The sequence below is a fragment of the Mauremys mutica genome, chromosome 3 (genome assembly GCF_020497125.1).
Source record: "Mauremys mutica isolate MM-2020 ecotype Southern chromosome 3, ASM2049712v1, whole genome shotgun sequence".
NCBI lineage: Eukaryota > Metazoa > Chordata > Testudines > Geoemydidae > Mauremys > Mauremys mutica.
Window position 1 is genome coordinate 148,245,106 of NC_059074.1, and position 18,671 is coordinate 148,263,776.

The 18,671-nt window shown below is 54.8% G+C and overlaps 1 protein-coding gene across 1 annotated transcript; it reads right to left on the reverse strand.

Moving 5' to 3' along the window:
- Positions 1-1,217: 1,217 nt before the first annotated feature.
- Positions 1,218-18,461, reverse strand: NFKBIE (NFKB inhibitor epsilon). Its single transcript, XM_045011490.1, has 6 exons — positions 17,675-18,461; positions 5,390-5,492; positions 4,567-4,789; positions 4,276-4,364; positions 3,623-3,871; positions 1,218-3,251 (listed from the first exon to the last, which is right to left on the reverse strand). The coding sequence occupies exons 1-6, from the start codon at positions 18,025-18,027 to the stop codon at positions 3,186-3,188; spliced, it is 1,083 nt and encodes a 360-aa protein (XP_044867425.1). The 5' UTR covers positions 18,028-18,461; the 3' UTR covers positions 1,218-3,185.
- Between the last annotated feature and the right edge of the window lie 210 nt (positions 18,462-18,671).

Below are 18,671 nucleotides of genomic sequence, written 5' to 3' on the forward strand. Positions count from 1 at the left end.
AGGCAACTATCAAGCGATCAATCCAGTCCCCGCTTCTGGCAGTCAGAGGCCCAGGCTCGGGCCATCCAGAACATGGGGTTGTGCCCATGACCACCTAACAGCCAGCGATGGACCTAGCCTCCTATGAGCTTATCAAATTCTTTTTAAAATCCCATTATAGCATTAGCTTTCACAACATGCCCTCAACCAGTTCCACAGGGTGACTGTGCGCTGTGAGGAGTACATCCATTGATTTGTTTTAAACATGGTGCCTATTCATTTCATTGAACAACACTTCCTTATTCATTTTCTCCACATCATTAATGATTTTATAGACCTTTATCATATCCCCCTTAGGTGTCTCTTTCCTAAGCTGAAGTCCTGGTCTTTTTAATCTCTCCTCCTATGGAAGCTGTTGCATACCCTTAATTATTTTGGTTGTCCTTCTCTGTACCTTTTCCATTTCTAATATATCCTATTTGAGATGGGGCAACCAGAAGTGCACACAGCATTCAAGGTGTGGCATACCATGGATTTATAGTGGCATTATGATATTTTCTAATGTATCCCTTTCCAAATGGTTCTTAACATCGTTACCTTTTGTGATAGTCACTGCCCATTGAGCAGATGTTTTCAGAGAACTATCCCCAGTGACACTACGATCTCTTTCTTGAGTGGTAGCAGCTAATTTAGACCCCATCATTTTGTATGTATAGTTGGGATTATGTTTTCCAATGTGCATTTAGCAACACTGAATTTCATCTGCAACTTCGTTGCCCAGTCACCCAGTTTTGTGAGACACCAGACCACACTCCCCCCACCCCCCTTGAGAATAGAGCCCAGAAGTGTTGACTGTCAGGCCCCTGCTCTCACCACTGCAGTTCTCTGAGCCACACAGGCTCCTGCAGAAAGCCCTTTGGAATGATCCAAGTGCAACTTAGCCAACAAAAGCCCAGTTTGTTTGTTTGCCTTTGGGACAAGAACCGAGTGGGCAGCGCTCAAGCCTGGCACCCAGACTTCTCCAGGCACCGCCCCCACACACTGGTGGTCAGCCTCCACCAACAGGCTCTGGGCACATGTATTTCCAGAACCACAGCTCCAGCACTGGCAACAGGATGGTGCATCTTCACCCCAGCTCCTTTGGGGGTACTTCCTTTGGGGGCTGAGCAGTGGCAGCCACCGTGGGCTCACTGCTTCCTCTGCACAAAGCCATGAGGGAGGGGGAGGAGAGTGGTATCAACACAGAGATCATTTGCTAGAGGATTGATTATTTTATTCTTTAAATAACATTTGAATGACCCCTCCCTAACCATCGGCAACAGCTCAGGCCATCAGTGCTTACTTAGCACGACACCAGAGCTCCCCTGTCCCAGGCACCAGAGGATTCAACAAGCCACACCTTGCCAGGGGTTCAGCACTGAGACCTAGCAACGTAGGGGAGGTGCCGCAATATCATCAACAGCCACAAGGGGGCAGCACAGAACAGATTTTTCTGTGTTTTTTTTCCTGAGATGATTATTTTCAAAGGCTCCCCCTTTGAAAAATAATTTCCCTCTAGCTCTTCTCTGACATCCCCCCCTACACTGTTCTAGTCCTGGGCAGACCCCCACCAGTCACATCAAAATGAAGATGGAGCTAGTCTGAGCAGCCCCAGAGCCGTTGCCACTAGATTTTAGCCGAGGCCAGTAAACAACTCATTTGTGACCACAGGACGGTGTGAGTAAGTGCTAAAATGCAGGGGGGAAGGGTAGGGGAGAGAAACAGCCAATGATTTGAGCTGCCCAGAGGGGAGGCAGAGGCTACGCCAAGGCTCAAAAAGTGCTTGCTAAGAGGTTTTGCAGCTTTTCCAGGCAAAACTCTATTGCAGCTGCCCTTCCAAGAACTGGGGAGAAAGGAGCAGGCCCTCCAGAGCATCCCGGGCGATTGCGCCATCCAGGACTTGCCCCCACCCAATAACAGCAGCGAGCTGAGACTGTCGCCAGCTTAGATGGGGTCACTGGCACCACGGCTCCCCCACTGGCTCTCAAATGCTATACTCACTATCTACACACCTGCCACAGAGAGGCAGCCATGCCGGGGGTGGGGTGGGCAGAAACATGGCAGCCCCAAGAGGGGAAGTGACTAATCATCAGGGAAGAACCCTGGGCCCCTCTCCAGCCTCTTTCACTGGAGAATCTCCAGGTCCTTTACTGTTGTCAATGGACTAAGCTACCCACACACAAGCCTGTGTGCACTGCCCCGCACCCTTTCAGAGGGGGAAACTGAGGCACGAGGCAGGGACAGGCACTTTGTCCAGGGTGATGCAGCCACTCAGCAGCAGAGCTGGGGATAAAACACCAGGTCTCCCAGCCCCTCCTTTCTCTGCGAGTCCAGCGATGACTGCAGCTGGGAGTGTAGGTTGGCTGGATGGAACTGCCCAAGCAGGGAGCAGCATTAGCTAAGCTAGGCTCACATAGGGAGACAGACAGGGAATCTGATTACCTTGGGAAGAGGCAGATGGGCCCTGCCCCAGAAGGAGACCTGTACCTCCCCACCCAGCTCCGCCCACAGGAGGGCGGCTCCCTCCTGCTCATCTTCATGTCCCATCTGGCCCAGCTCCCTCCTGGCTGGGGGAGGGGCTGGCTGGGGTACAGGGCAATTCTGCTCCTGGGGGTGCTGAAGCCTTCAGGCGGCAAGAAGTCAGAGCATGCAGCCCCTGATGGTCACTGAGGGAATCATAAGGTCCAAATCTTGGCGGTAGAGAAGAAGGGTTTATGAGAGTCTGTGTCTCCCGGGGAAGGGCAGTGGGAGCCCCTGCAACTGCTCCAGCAGTGTCTGGAGGTGTGGGGGGAAAAAGCACTCCCCACTGCACAATCTGGGACCAGGAAACACCCCCTCCCAGCTGCTCTTCCATGCAGTCTGAGACCAGAGCCCCCTGCTGGCTACTCCCATTGCAGGCAGGGGAAAGAGCAGCAACAGCAGCCGCCACCCCGAAGGCACCATCTGAGGGTCTCATGCAGCGCATGAAACTTCCTCCAACTTCCAACTGCTCAGGGAAGGGAGTTCGGTTGGAGAGTCGGGGGCCATGGAGGCTGCTACAAGGGGAATGATTTCCTGAGCTGGCTCTGCTTCTGCCAGCTGTAGTGCCATGGCTGGGTCAGTGGGGTCCCATCAGGTGTGGGGAGCCAAGGGCGCTGGGGCGGCCCCAGAAGTCAGAGTCTGGTTGCTCAGTCGGAGCACACCACCAGCTTTCCCGAGATCTTCAGGTCATCGAAAGGCAGGAGGGCAAGGAGCTGTCAAGGCAAAGGACATGGAGAGATCAGGGTTAGTGCTGGAGAGGCTAGGGGAGAGCATGCTCCCTGGGAACTGACTGCATCTCAAGCCGGGGCCAACACAGCCCAGCCAGCCCAGGCACCCCAGGGGAAGTGCACAGCTAATGGGGGGTTAGTGCTGATGAGAGTACACAGCCCATTGCCATGCCGCTCTGAGCGAGGTGGGGACAGACAGGGCAACTGCAAGCTGCTGCTCCTGCCCTGAGCCCTACAGCGCTGCCTCCTGCACTGGCTCACCCACCATCTCCAACACTCCTGTCCCAGGGTCACGGCCTCCTCCCTGGACACCCCACCACGTGTTTCCTCACAGGAGAGCGCATGGTCAGACTCACGTCGTCATTGCCGTCGGCCAGGTCCTGGGCAGTCTCGTCTTCCATGTTCCTCAGCAGGGTGTCGGCCCCCGAATGGTACAGTATGGCTGCCATGGCGGCATCCTTCCTGCCCACGGCCAGGTGTAGCGGGGTGCAGCCGTTGTACATCAGGGCATCCACGTGGGCCCCCTTGCTGAGCAGGTACTGAACTGCCTCGCGGTCACGGCTCTCCACTGCCAGGTGCAGGGGCGTCTTCCCACTTGTGCCGTCCTGTAATCAGCAGTGCCCAGGGCGTTAGAATGGGCCCTGCTTTGTCCCACCCCTGCAGCCGCCAGCGTAGGGCACAGGGCGAGGGGATGGAACCCCGATGGGGCACACAGACTGCATCACAATGGGCACCTGCCACCAGCCTGCTGGCCCTGCCTGCCACCAGGCAGATCTGGAGACTTCTCTCTGCTCAGGAGAACAGTGGCATGGAGCTGGGAACTCCACTTGGGAGTCTGGTGCCCACCAGGGCCCATGCCCCATCAAACCTGCTGCCACCTGGGGAACCAGCTTCCAGAAACTGGGAGGCTAGAGGGACTCCTCAGGATACTGATCTGGGGAAGGTGCACAGAGCAATACAGCTGGCAGTGCCAAGGCCCGCTGCCCTCACCCACCAGCCTGTGTACTACCTGGACGTTAATGTCAGCTCCACTCCGCAGCAGCAGTTTCATCAGCTGCAGGTTCCCCTTCAAGGTGCTGATGTGCAGACAGGCTAAGCCTGGGGAGGAGAGAGACCCAGAGGCAGCTATTATTGTACCGTATTCCTGTAGCGCCGAGGAGCCCCAGTTGCAGACCAGGGCCCCATTATCTAGTGCTTAGCACAAACACCGAACAAACAGACGGTTTCTGCGCCCATCACACGCCTACCCTGCAGCGACGGAGCTGGGCACTGCCTCTGGCACCCCTGCCTTGCTCCTCACCTTGCCAGTTCTGGAGCTGCAGGTCCTGCAGGCTCCTTCGAGACTCTGTGCTCTCCCCTGGCTCCTGCAGCAGCTGCTTGGCACACTGTAGGTTCTGCTGCTCGCAGGCCACGTGCAGAGGGGTATTGCCGTTGCGGTCCTGCAGGGCCAGGTTCACCCCATTGTGGATCAGTGCCCTCACCACGGTGGGCTGCTCAAGGTACACGGCCAGGTGAAGTGGGGTCTGTGGGCGGCAAGACAGTGAGGGGTCAGGGGCGGCATCGGGAGGACACAGGGATCCCACCGGTTGGGGCAGCTGGCAGGGGATGACAGCAAGGCCATCATGCAGTGGACCAATCCCAGCAGGGCCCATGGGAATAGCAGAAGCTACCAACCCCACAGCCTCCCCTGGGTAGGGGAAGTGGGAACGCTGCAGACTTCACTCGGGGGGGGGGGGGGAGGGGAAATCCAGGCAGCTCCACCCACAGGGGTGCTCATGTTGGCTTGGAATCTCTGATAACTATGGGGCTGCATATAGTGCCAGCCTGAGCGTCTGCATTTTCAGGGTCCTATCTGGGTACCCCACACACCAGCCAAAGGCAGCTGTCTGCATGACTTGCTTCAACCAAGGCACCCCAAATACCTACAGAGCTGACCCTGGGGGTGAGAGCATCACAGAACCCAGGGGGGCCCAGGCACTAGCCTTGAGGGTGTGAGGAACAAGGCCAGGGTCTGGGGAAACGGGGGTGTGGGGAATGGCTAATCTGGACAGGTTCACATGCCAGGCCATTCCTGAGGGCTGGCGGGGGACGACCTGGATTGGAGCGCGTGCGCACGCACGCACCTGGAACAAGTCGTTCTGGATCTCGAGCACCTCCGTGGGCAGGTGGGTGATGCAGAAGAATGCCAGTGCTGGGAAGCTATGGATGATTGCCAGGTGCAGCAGCCTGCAGAGGAGGAGATGGGTCAGTGCTGCGGTTCCTACATGGCGCCAGCCTGTCACTCCCACACTGGTACCCCACAGAGAGAAACACTTCCATGCCCCCAGCCCTGGAGCTGGGAGAGGAACCCCTCAATGCCCATGCCACGGACATACCCACCCAACCAGGGGAGCGGATCCCCAGGGTGCCCAATTCCTGGTGTCGGGCAGAAGGAAATGGAGCAGCTCCCTGCCAACATGGGCCACTTAGAGAAACAGGTTCAGTGATGGTGGGTTCACTGGCCTACACCCACTCTCCAAGCAGGCTCTCCCCAGCACAGGCAGGGTGGGCAGAGCAGCCCATTTGCAAGGGTGTTACCAGGTGACCCCCTTGCTCTTTGCTGCCCGCAACCATTCCCCACCTGAGCTCAGGACAGTCGCCCCCACTGCAGCCAGCCCGGGTGTCCCAGGCAGACACTCTAGATGGGCAAGCAGATTGGGGTCCACAGAGAGGCAGCCTGGGACAGATCGTGGGCAGAAGGGACCCCATTCATCCTAGGAGTCCAAAGAGCCTCACAGACAATAGAGGTCCCTCCCACCTCTTGCCAGCTCAGCAGCCAGAGAGGTAGCTAAGCAGGCCAGAGTGAATCCCAAGTCCTATTAGCAGAGTGAGGGGATCCTTAGGCCCCTGCAGAGCCCATGAGAGCTTAGCCCTCCAGCTCCTGTCCGAGACCCAGACCCAGTAACCCATAAAGACTCTCAGATGCAGGAAGGGTAGAGTCCTTCCTGCTGGGACACAAACCCAAGGGCCTAGGGAGCCTGGAATACATCCCCCAGACCCAGGGAGATGCTGCAGCAACAGAACCACAACCTAGTACTGGCCAGCAGCTGGTAGGGGAATTCCACTCCCTCCCCCTCCCTGCAGCCACAGCACTTCTGCTTTCCTGGCTCAAGGGCAGGCAGCAGGGGCGTGGGACACAGCGCAGGGAGGGATCCAGGAGATTAGCTAAAGACCACCTGCCATTCTCTGGAGTCCCAGTGCTAGGACAGCAGCCAGAGCTGGATTCTTCAAATACCCAAATATTCTTCAAATATTCTTTGCCCCGGATCTGACTGCTCTGGGAATGAACTGGGCCAGGGGCAGCAGGAGGAGAGAGAAAAACCAGAACTGGATTCCCAGCCCCCCTCACCCCAAATGGGAGCACCAGTGCTGGGTTAGGGGGCACAGCTGACCAGATGGAACTAGATCTACCAGGACTCAGCACCCGCCACTGTCTGCTAAAGCCAGCAGCCCCACCTAGGCCCAACTCTCAGCCCCCACAGGAATCTGCGCAGAAGACCGGAGCCCAGGGCCCCAGACACCAAGAGACACGTGTGAGATCCCACGAGCCGCACTCGTGCGAGTTTCACACCGGTCCTTGTCGCACACTGAGCAGTCAGAACAAGAGTGAGACACTTGAAGGGAATTTCCAGCCCCGCACAGAATGCCTGTCATTACTTCAGCGCCAAAAGCCACCCCCAAGCAGAGCCATGAACCCCCTCCCAAGCTAAACCTGGCCCCCATCCCCCTGGCATCTGAGCACCTCCAAGGCATTTAAAGATAGAAACAGTAACTCCACTCTGTCTTCAAGGCCCCGCTCCCAGGCTGCGGGACGGAGAGCTGGGTTAGCGTGTACGGCGCGGGAGGGGGTGAGAATGAGGGGGTGGTTGCATGTGTGCTACAGGCTAAGTGAGAGGCAAGTTTTGCATTTCGATCTGTTCACAGTGAGGTCTCTGATCTCCTGTGGGAGGCAGTTCCAGACTGAGGCCAGCTCCTGCCAGAGCTCTGGCTCCCACATGGTGCAGGACGGCCCGGTGGTGTGGGGAAAGCTGATTGCCAGGGGAGCTAGGCCCAACCTCAGGGAAGGCTCTGCACACCACCGCAGGGTCCTTGAACCGGACTCGGCATTCACTGCAGAGCAGAGCACCAGTCTGATGCAGTGGTGGGGATGGTGGCTTTGTTAGGGGCCCGTTAGCACCCGGCTCTCAGGGCAGGTGGCTTCACAGTGTGTTGCAGTAACGGGGCCAGGAACGGGCAAAGTAGTGTGGGGGGTCTCACTGGAAAGGACACAATCTTCTGGCTGGTTGCAGACGGGAGCAAGGGGGGAGCCACTGAGGCACTAACAGCACTGAGGAGTCCCAAAGTTATAGAGGAGGTGCCAGCAGTGCTCCGTCACACCTGGGCTCAGCTTTCACCAGCTGCGCCCTGTCCAGGTGCCACCACGGGCCAGGCATGGAGAAGCTGCTGTTCGCGAGTAAGATAAGGGGTGCTGCTCATTTACTGGGGGCACCTCAACCCGTCTGGTCTCGGCAGCTCCCCCAAGGGGACTACCGCAGGGTAAAGGCTGGAGTGCTGGGGCGCCCTCAGGGGAGGGCGTGGAAGGTGGAGGAACAGGTGTCCTGGATGACACACTGGGCCTGGTGGAGGGAGGGACTAGTTTGGTCTGGAGGAGTTCTACAGGGGGCGACTTTGGTGCCTTCTTCTGGGCAATGCTGGAAGCTTATCCCGACCTCACTGCTGAGCAGGGACAGAAGCTCGGGTCTGTCAGCAGCCAGGATCCAGGGGACCCCAAGCTGGTCCCCTTGAGGCAGAATGAGCAGCAGGAAGAGCCAAGCCAAGCGTCTGTGCCTTACTGCATTGCCCCGGGGGAAACCCCAGGTCACATGGGCATGGGGAATTCCCTCGCTGCACTGGAGGGAGTGGCCACCCACAGTTTGAGCAACAAATAGGGGTGGGGGAGGGGGCCAGGGCCCCCTGCACAGCTAGAGCTCCCAGCGTAGGGGGAAGAGCAACTGACAGCTGTGCATGTGGGGCATTCAGCAAGGAAAATACCTACTGGAACCAGCTTCTGGTTGTCGGGGGAGGGGGGGGGGCAAGGTTTCCACTGGACGGCACTGGAGGAAGGGGGGCTGTGGAGGCTGCTGGTCACGACAGAGGTGCATTGGCAGAGGTGTGTGTAGCTCAGCAGGCATGGCGGTGAAAGCAACTGGGCCCCATTTACCTAGCAACTGCACCGTTACCAACACCAGGGAAAAGGCACTGGGGGACTACCAGGCAACCTCAGTGTAGACAAAGTCCTTGGTGGCTCCTGCAGCTGGGCTGGCCTCCCTCTCCATTTACCAGGGACAGCCCCTGATTCTATAAGCCAGCTCCCACGGCGTCCCTCCCAGTCCCCCTGCCTTCAGCAGGGCTATAGGCACGGCCTTGCTCCTATGCACTAGATAAGAAGTCCCAGCAGACGGGACATGGGACTTTCCAGGGCAAGTCTGACTGAACTTTAAACTTCTGCTGCTTTCACTTTTCGGAGCCAAACAACTCCCAGGGGACTGAGGCCAGGCCTGGCGTGAAAGTACATGGAGCCCTCTGCAATTCCTACCAAGCCAGTCCACACCCACAGGAATCCCCCACCCCCCTAAAACACATGCACCACGTCATACCCAGAACTGGTAGCCGGGGAAAGGTGGGCCAGTCACACGCTTAAGGCTGAAAACCCGTCTGTTGATCCGCCCCCAGCTCTCAGTAGAACGGTTTGGGTTTAACGCGACTGCGCTGCGTGACCCTGGCCTAGTGAGGGGACTCACCTTCCCTGCCTGTAAAACAGGGAATACGACTGCCCCACCTTTAAAGCCCTGTAGAGTTCTTTGAGGTCTGCCTTGTAAAGGCACTAGAGACATGCAGTGGGTTGCTAGTCTTGCTGAATCAGTGCCTGGGACTTTCACCGGGAAGTTGGTGCCATCCAGGACATGCCTAGTTGGGAGTATTTTCCCTCCCCCTGCACTCTGTCTCCCAGAGTCTCATTTCTGCATTTTTTCCCCCCTTTATGCCTGTTTCAGGAAGTCAAGGACTGCCACATGATAGAGATCCCAACTGTCTCAAGTCCTCCGCGTGCAGAACCAGAGCTGAGGGATGAGCCAGCGGCATGAGAGATTGGTGCCTCGGCCCTGTTACAGAATGAGGCGTCATGATGATGCAAGTGAGGGGTCAGGATTATGTTGTGCCAAAGTGGAAACCCCCTGGCCCTGATAAGCATGAGGCATGGAGGCCTCAGCCTTGTTTACGTTTTCCTAGGCCTCAATATTGCTAATGATGACCATACAGCTCCAAGAATACCACTGGCCTGGCCAGCTGCCTCACCCCACAGCCAAGAGGACAAGACCCAAACTCACACCTGAGGAAGAACTCTATGTAGCTGGAAAGCTTTTCTCTCTCCCCAACAGAAGTTGGTCCAATAAAAGATATTTCCTCACCCACCTTGTCTCTAATACCCTGGGACCGACATGACTACCACCACAATTATTAACATAAAGACGACTTTTTTGCCAAGCAGTTGAAGTTGCCAAAAAAAAAACCAACCCCACACACACACTTAACACAAACCCCAAAAGCAAGGAAATGGGCAGGCAAGCCACCAGCAAAATATACCCTCTACTCCTTCACCTGCAGGCATGTGCCTTCTCATTGCCACAGCTACCATACACCACTGACCACACACTGCACCCTTAACTCTGCCCCTTTCACCCTTCCACCAGCTTATTCCGCCCCCAGCACTAGCAGTTCTGGATGAATGATGTAGTAGGCTGTTGCGTTGGGAAAGGGGTGTGTGCAGGAGGGCAGTTAAGGGGGCTGATGGAACTGCAAAGGATGATGGTAGTGTGGCCCCGTGGATAGGTCATTCAGACCTGCCACCAGTATGCTAGGTGATCTCGGGCAAGGGGACCCTTCCCCTTCCTCAGCCTCCATTTCCTCTCGTACCATTTGTTTCCCTGGTCTATTGAAATTGCCAGCTCCGTGTTTGTCCCGGGGCCCTGTTGTGTTAGGCACAATCTCAGTTGGGGCCTCTAGGTTCTATTGCAGCAGAAATAATAATATTGTAATGAACTAGTCAGACAGGCAAAGAGAGAACGCAGATGCAAACATACATTCATCACCACCCTCTGCTGCAGGGGATCCAGAGCACTCAGCTGTGGGTCATAGCATCTGTACTGCTCCCTCATGGGGATTTGAACCCATGAGCAGCTAATGGAGATTATTTTTAGCTGAACTGGGAGAGACCCAGTTGGAGCAGGAGGGTCAGAGTTCTATTCCCGAGAATCTCCCAGGGGGCTCAGCATGCAGCACAGCCACTGCTGTAACATGGTGGATGGTCCTGGATCAATTACAACACAGCCTGACACCACACACAGCTTTGGATGGCTCTACACCCTGCTCCAAGCAGCTCATGGACCCGAAAGAGGGAAAAAGCAGAGAGAGGATGACTTGAGAACTATGGCTTCTACGCTTGGGGGACAATCCCAATCACATGGCAAGAAAAGCTTTAGCATCCCCACAGATTCACTGCGGTTAGAGTAAGGGACTAGGATCCTGGGCTCTGTTCCCACTTCTGCCATTGACTTGCTATCAGACCTTGGGGAAACACTTAGGCTTTGTGCCTCAGTCTCTCCCCTCAAAGAAATGGGGTTGGTAATGCAGATCCCGATCTGGGAGGGGCTGGGAATCTTAATTTATTCCCATTCGTAAAGGGCTTTGAGATCCCTAGTCAGGTGGCACTGCCCTGCAGTCCCATCCATCCACTCCGCCTACAAGTATCCAGAACAAGGAATCAAACAGCTGACATTATTTGTTCTATATAACTGCCATCCCCACCCCTGCTTCCTGCCCACATGTTAAAGAGAAAATTCACACTCTTCTCTCTGCTCTCTCCCAGCAGAGGCATGGGAAATCATGCAAATACCAGTGTTTGCAGTAAACACTTAATTGTTCATGGGAGGAAAGGAGGAAATAGAGCCAGCAGCAGGAAGATTTGGAAAACAGAGCACACATTCCTGAGGAGAGCAGCAGGGGAATTCCAGTTATCCTGTTCTCCCTTTTAACCTGCCCTGCTAACCCCTTCCTCAGCGAACAGAAACTGAACAGCAGGAACCGTTACCACACAACTCCGCCAATGCATCTCACACCTGACCTACAGCATCTCTGCTATTGCAGTCCTGGGCTCCCCACCAACAGCTCTGATGGCCCACCTCACTTCTGACCCACAGCCTCTGCCCCCCCCCACCATTCCAGCCCTGAGCTCCCCACACACATTTCTGCCAATGTCCTTCAATCACTATCCTCCAGTTTCAACAGCAGGAGATGGTTTGGGGTGAGAGAGAAGACAAGCACGGGATAAAGGCGAATGGAAAGTTCCCTGCTAGAGGCAGGGCCCAGGCATGAAAAATCCACTCACCCAGGAAAGTGGGAATCTCTCCTGGGCGAATGCTTCAATCTCTGCACAGTCTGAGCTACCATTAAACATACCCACATCTCCAGCTTTTACAGCTGTGACATGTGACCAATGCAATGACATCTGAAGAGAGACAGCGCCAGTGCTGCTGCCAGTGTTGGGGGAAGGGGTATTGCCACCCTGGCTGGCACCTGGAGGCCAAACCATCAGAGCAGAAGGCTCTTTGTGTATGAGTGGGTCCTGTGGGAAAGCCACACACTCCTGAGTACGTTCCAGGAAGGAGGAGGAGAGAGTCAGCTAGGGAAATGGAAGCAGGAGGCCTCTTTATGGCCTTCTTATGGGGAATAGGATCCCTCCCTTCTACCATCCCAAACCCCACACAGGGACAGACTTTTTAAGGCCATTACAATCAATGGGAGGGGGAAGCACCCCAGAATAATAGAGGAGAAAAGGAGTGAAAAATGGATGTACAAGCACCACAGGTTCAGACTGGGCTAACCTTCCTCACACTGAATGGTACCCTACTCTGTGGGCAGCCCCACTGAAAACAACAGGATGACTCAAGCGTGCTACCCAACATAAGGGTGGCAGAATCTGGCCCAGGGAAGCCCCATTAGATCCCATCCAGGATTGTTCCCTGTTGCAGATTTACTAACCTTTTGTTTGGTTTTAAGCCTAGTTAAGCCTAGAGCTGGGAGTGTCCCTTCTAAACAAGGGCAGCTGGCCTCTTGAATCCCCTACACGTGCAGCCCAGAGCACATGAAGCAGCAGTGGAACGTGCAGTCTAGTGATTCCCTAGGTGAATGAGTTAGCTGGACATGTGATCAACCTCGTATAAAGACACTGACACCTCTGGCTCCAGACTGCTCGAAACGAGAGAAAGTTACGTTCCCAACGCCAAACCCCACCGGAAGGAGATATTCTGTGTTCTGTCTGACCAGCCGAAGAGTCACCTGTTAGAATCATAGACGATAGAGGTGGAAAGCCCTGTTTGACCATCCAGTCCTGCAGGGGCCAGGGAAGGATTTGGTCTCTAATATTCATTTATTACAGTTTGATTTTGAGCTACTGGGGCTTCTAAACCATCCCTTGGGAGCCGATTTTAGCCTAATATGTCTCAGTGTCTGGAAGCTTTTCTAAGATTCAACTTAAATCTCCATTTGCTTAATTCCAACCCATCCCCTCCTGGGCAGCAATGTCCTGCGGAGAATGGCAAATTCACACATCTTCCCCCAGTCATCCCATAGCCAGGCTTTTTAAATCTTTCCCCATAACTCAGTCCACCTGACCCTTCTTTACTTGCCCTTCTTTGAACTCCAACTAGCTTGCCCAGGGTTTTCCCGGCGCCAGTGATTCTTTTATCTCTTTTGAACATACTGTGGTGTGAAACTGAATGGCACAATCAGTACTATGAACGCCCTCCTGGAGGGGATGAGTGAGCGATAGCGTAGGAGCAGTGACTTTGAGTGTGCACAATCTCGGCCATGCTGCTGCAAGAACACTGCTTCAGGACAGCACAGTTGGTCATGTGCTGGCAGCTGGTCTCTTGCCTTCAGTCACTGTGGGGAGCTGCTGACCTTGCCTCATCTCTGAGACACTCAGCGGAGGGCCTAGGGCACACGGTGATTACTGAACAGTTGCAAGCAGCCCAGAGTTAAACATCCCAGGCAAAGCAAGAAAAATGCCCATCAGCCTTAGCCACCACCACCCATAGAGAAGACTAGAAATGCATCTCCCCTGGGACTGGAACGTGGATGAACTCATGCACCCACTTTGATCCCTTGTTATCAACCCTCAGTCACCAGCACGTGATTTCCCAACACTAACTGCACTTCGGGGGAGGAAGTGAGGCTTCCCCTCCTCCTCTGAGACACCACACAGACAGACCTCGGCGCGACCAAAATAGCTCTGGCCCCACACCGAGCCTGTTTCCCAGGCAGCGGGCTGAGCTGGGGACCCCCGAGCTTTGCCCAAGTGAGGGGGCTGCAGACACCACACCCCTACTTTGAAGACAGGGGCTGCCACCTGCTCTTGCATATGGAGGTGAATCCTGTGAGCACTAGGGCTCCCATCATGCAATGGGGCCTGGTTACTCAGGGCAAGGTGTAGCATTGCAGGCTGGGATATGTAGTCTATTCATCCAAATGTAATTGGAGATTTCCAATAAACCCACCTGTGTTGGAGGTATAGGTCTCGGCCTGGTGGAACTCCAGGGGCCATGTTTTGGCTGCCCCGGAGTATTAGCCCAAGAGGGTGAGAACGGGAAGAGGAAATACCTTTGACTTGGAACACATGGGGGAAACTGAGGCATGAACTCCATGCCAGTGGATCCACTTCATCTCTACAGGCGTGGGGAAAGCAGTCAGCATCACTTTATTAGTGGTGGTGCGGGGGTTGCCCAGAGCAGGAATGTGAATGAAAATCCTATCTCATCCCCCATTAAAAACAACAACGGGCAGCCTGTTCCACTCTCTTTCTGCAGCTCCCTGGTGAGGGCAAGAGGCAGGGAGTTTCTCCAAGTCACTCCCTAAGAAGAGGGTGAGTTCTTTAGGAGCCCAGGACACAAATAAAGCATTACTTTCTGGCCTGCCCAGAGCCAGCCAGACCTTTCCCAGGCTGGAAAACCCCTCTCCAACTTCCACAGAGAGTCAGTCCCCTGGGATCCAATTTAGCAGAGACAAATTGTCAGTTCAAGAGGAGAAGCCGGACATTACCAGGCAGAGGATAATGCTGGCATGCCTGGGAGCAGCCCACCACTGGAGCACGTCTCCTGCCATGTCAAACAACCCCCAGCTAGAGCTCAGCCAACATCTCTCTGTCCTGGCTTGTAGCCCCCTGCTATTCCAGAGATTGAGTCTAATCTCACCCATCCAGTTCTGCTAACACATCTCAATCCTGACCCACAATCCTCCTTGGCATTCCTCATTCCTGACTGCAGTACTTCTTGCTAGTCCAGTCCCTGAATACTCCCACCCCACAACTTTGCTGATCCCTCACTCCTGACCTGCAGCATTCCTACTATTCCAGCTTGGCCAATATACCTCAATCGTGACCTGCAGCCCCCCTGCTATTCTAGTCCTGGCATCTCCAAACCAGAAAACTACCAATTATGCAGTAGATTTTGTAACTCAATCAAATGTTCACCAAGGATTAGGCAGAGGCCTAACTCATTTCACTTGTGATCAGACCCATTTCTCCAGGGCAGGCTGGCTAACACGTTAACCCCTCCTGCCTCATCAGAACCCCTTCTTGTTTTCAGAGCAGAGCTGGTTCAGTTCTGCAGGCACAGTTTTGGCTCCCAATCTACATCAATTACACCCTTTGAAGCACGTTTCCATGAGAGGCTCCTGATGGGATTTCAAGTGGCCAGTAACAAGTTCATCTCTGTCTCCACTGATGAACTTTCATCACAACTGTCAGACTGACGACAGAGCTCCCGATGACCAATAAGAAAGTGCATCACAGGAAAGACACTGGACATCCAACAGCACATTCTACCCCCACCAGACCATGGATGGTTCACCCACTCAGGATCAGGGACTGAATCAACACAGACAGCTGAAGAAACAGGAACTACTAGCTCTAAACCCTGGACTTTTGTGTTCATAATTAGAATGGTTACAAGGAAGTGCTATTGCTCAATGAACCTTCTGAGAAATAATCACTGGAGGTTCTAATGCTAGCCCAGGCCCTGCCTCACGGGATGAATTCAAGCAAGGCATGTGATGGGAAAACTGAAATTCTCCTCTTGCTGCTCCTGGGCAATTTACAATCAGAAACAGAAGAGGCCTATTGGGTCATCTTCTCTGCCTCCCTAGAACAACAAAAAATAACCCTGGGCCCTCTCTGGCCCCTTTCATTCATCCATTAAGCCTTGTAAGCATTATTAGCCTCGTTTTACACACAGAAAAACTGAGAACACAAGGGAGGTGCTGAGCACTTGGACCCACTGAGTTCAACTGGAATTGTGAGTGCTCAGCATGAGGCCCAGGTGCGTGGGGAATAGCATGCAGGAGTCCAGCCTCACTGCTCTAAGCACTACACCAGGGGTCGGCAGCCTTTCAGGAGCGGTGGGCCGAGTCTTCATTTCTTCACTCTCATTTAAGGTTCCACGTGCCAGTCATACATTTTAACGTTTTTAGAAGGTCTCTTTCTATAAGTCTATAATATAGAACTAAACTATTGTTGTATGTAAAGTAAATAAGGTTTTAAAAATGTTTAAGAAGCTTCATTTAAAATTAAATTAAAATGCAGAGTCCCCCGGGACCAGTGGCCAGGACCCATGTAGTGAGTGTGCCACTGAACATCAGCTTGTGTGCTGCCTTCGGCACCTGTGCCATAGGTTGCCTACCCCTGCACTACACACTCCCTCTCAGAGTTAGGGTCTAGGGATCTAACCCAGGAGTTCAGACTCAGTTCCACTTCTCTAAGCACTAACTCACAAAGGCCTCCCCATAAGTAGCAGACATTCCCCCCCCACACACACACACTTTGAAGATTTCCTGTTTTAAATTGCACTAGCAATTTAAAGGAGAGGGGGAAAGAGAGAGCACATGCACTAGCACAGCTGCAGCCATTTGCAGAGCTCTGGAAAGCTGCCTCCTGTCGAGAGGGAGCGAAAAGTGACACCATTGGTTAATTGCTTCTCCAGTTAGTAGAAGGTTTATGATAGGGTCTGATGCCAGTATGACAAGCAACAGGTTCAGGCACCTTACAAGATGGAACCAGATAAATCAGCAGAAGCCTCTCCAACAGATTCCATCTCCTAGACACAGTGCGGAATGGAAAACAATGATCCCCTGGCACACACCAAAGTCACAGCATGTAGGGCTTGTCTAGATGAGGAAATCTTCCATCAACCTAGCACAGTCTACACCCAGGAATCAGATTAGGTCAAACTAACTACGGTGCTGTGTGGAAATTTTCACAGCCCTGCATGACAGCTCAATCTGATTTGTAAGTATAAACTAGGCCTTAGAGAGGCTAATAGCACCTAAAGCTGTAACAGGGGAGTAGAAGGGATACAGGGTTAGGCAATTGCCTCTTTAGGTGCACAAAAATTCCTTACAAACTGAATCAGCTTCAGCCACAGAACCTGCAAAGGCATTTTAGGTCTAGGAATATGAGCCACATGTTATGCTGTAGCCAGTTTACCCATATACCCCCAACATGGTTCAATCCAGCTGCATAGAGGGAACTAAAGTGTTTCATAATCAGGTTTTCTTCAACATAGCGGATTTGGTCACGTGGCTACAACCTAAAGCAGCCTATGCAGGTGAGTCATCTCCCTTGCTGCCAGAGCTTTGGGCTTTTGAGTTTTCACAGGTGAAAAGATTTTTGTACATGGAACCTGCCTCCCATTTTCCTGGCAGCCACAAAACAAGAAGAAACTCAGCTTCTCACTGGCACATGTATTTCTGTATCATGCCAACCACACATCCCATCCAGACCCCTAACTCTGTCTGCATGTCCCACAGCTCAGATCTGAGAAGTAAATGGATTTGTGCAATTTCTTTTTCTCTCTGCTTGTTCCATTTGATCTAGCCCAGTCTTAGATTAATTGTTAAATACCGGGCACATTTCACTAAAGACATACAGCTTCTTATCTCTTGGTGTCAGACTCAACCAATGCCAGGCGGGGAGGGAAGGCTCGGGAAGGAATGGGACACAGAACCGCTCACCTCTGAGGCACTAGTGTCGGTGAGACTACAGAACAGCAGTGGCTGGAAGTCATTTGCATGTAATGGCTGTTTGGTGGCCCTGTGTGAGATGAGCTGCTCAGTTCCCAAGGGACAAGTGTCCACATCACAGCCACCACCACAAGCAGGACTAACTGGCTCCCTTGCTCTCAGAGGCCAAGGACGGATGGGGCCACAGAAACTAGTTTCCCCTCCCTATGGTGTCCCTCCCGGGCCTGGGGGCGAGCAGCACTAGCCACAAGGTCACTCACGTGTCGCCATCCTCCGAGATGTAGGTGAGCGCCTCCAGCTGCTGCTGGCTGAGCCCCTCCAGGGCTTCTGCTTCCTCCTCGGGGAGTTGCCCCAGCGCGGCCAGGGGCTCGGTCAGGGAGGCCGAGCCATAGGAAGAGTCGATCCTCTCCTCCGCTTCCAGGGTGTCTGCTCCCTCTTTGCCCAGGGGGCCGGAATCCTTCTGCAGCGTGTCCCCGAGGCCCGGCGGGTGCTCCCCTTCCTCCGGCGGGCCGGGCAGGGAGCGGATGGAGGGGATCGAGTAGATGCCCGAGTCATATTGCCCTTCTTCCAGCTCCGAGCTCTCCTTCCTCTCCGAGCCCCGCGTCCCAGACATGGTGCGGGGGCAGCGGGCGCGCAGCTGGGTCGCTCACCCCCCAAGCACCCGGCGGAGGGGGCAAGAGTCTGCGTCAAAGAGAGGGCGCGGGGGGGGGGCGGGGCGCTGGATCTCGGACAGGAGCGGGGGGAAGCCGGGCTGGGGGTGCAAAGGGGGAGCCGGGGCCGGGCTGGGGGGTCCAAAGGGGGGAATCTGCAGCGGGCTTGAAGGGGAGGCGGGACCAGGAAGGGGGCGCTTAGAGGCCTGGCCGGGGCAGGGTCCTTGGCCGGAAGGCGAGCAGGGGCCGCGGCGGAGTCATGCCCGGCGGGCGGGCGAGCCGGAGCCGAATGGAGACGCTGCCCGGGCCGAGCGCAAACCTAGCTCGGGCTGAGCCCGGAGCCCCGCCTCCCCTAACCCGGAAGGCGCTTCCCTCCTGAGCCACTGTCAGCCCGCGCCACGCCTCGCTGGCACCGGCAGCTGCCGGCCGGGATTCCCCCGCCGCCGACACGCCCCTGGCAGCCCCCTCCCCGCCCAGAGCCCGCGGGATCTCCCTGCGCTGCCCCCACCCCCACTGCCAGGAGCCAAGCGGCTAATATCCGTCACCCCCCCCCCACCTTGCAGGGCTGTTTCCATGCGAAGATTAACACGGGAGGGGGCGTCCTTTG

Coding starts and splice junctions, on each gene's coding strand:
- NFKBIE (XM_045011490.1), bottom strand. CDS start 18,027: ATGTCTGGGACGCGGGGCTCGGAGAGGAAGGAGAGCTCGGAGCTGGAA. Junction 4,790..5,389: donor TCCAGAACGACTTGTTCCAG/GTGCGTGCGTGC, acceptor TGCCGCCCACAG/ACCCCACTTCACCTGGCCGT. Junction 4,365..4,566: donor GCAGCTCCAGAACTGGCAAG/GTGAGGAGCAAG, acceptor TCTCCTCCCCAG/GCTTAGCCTGTCTGCACATC.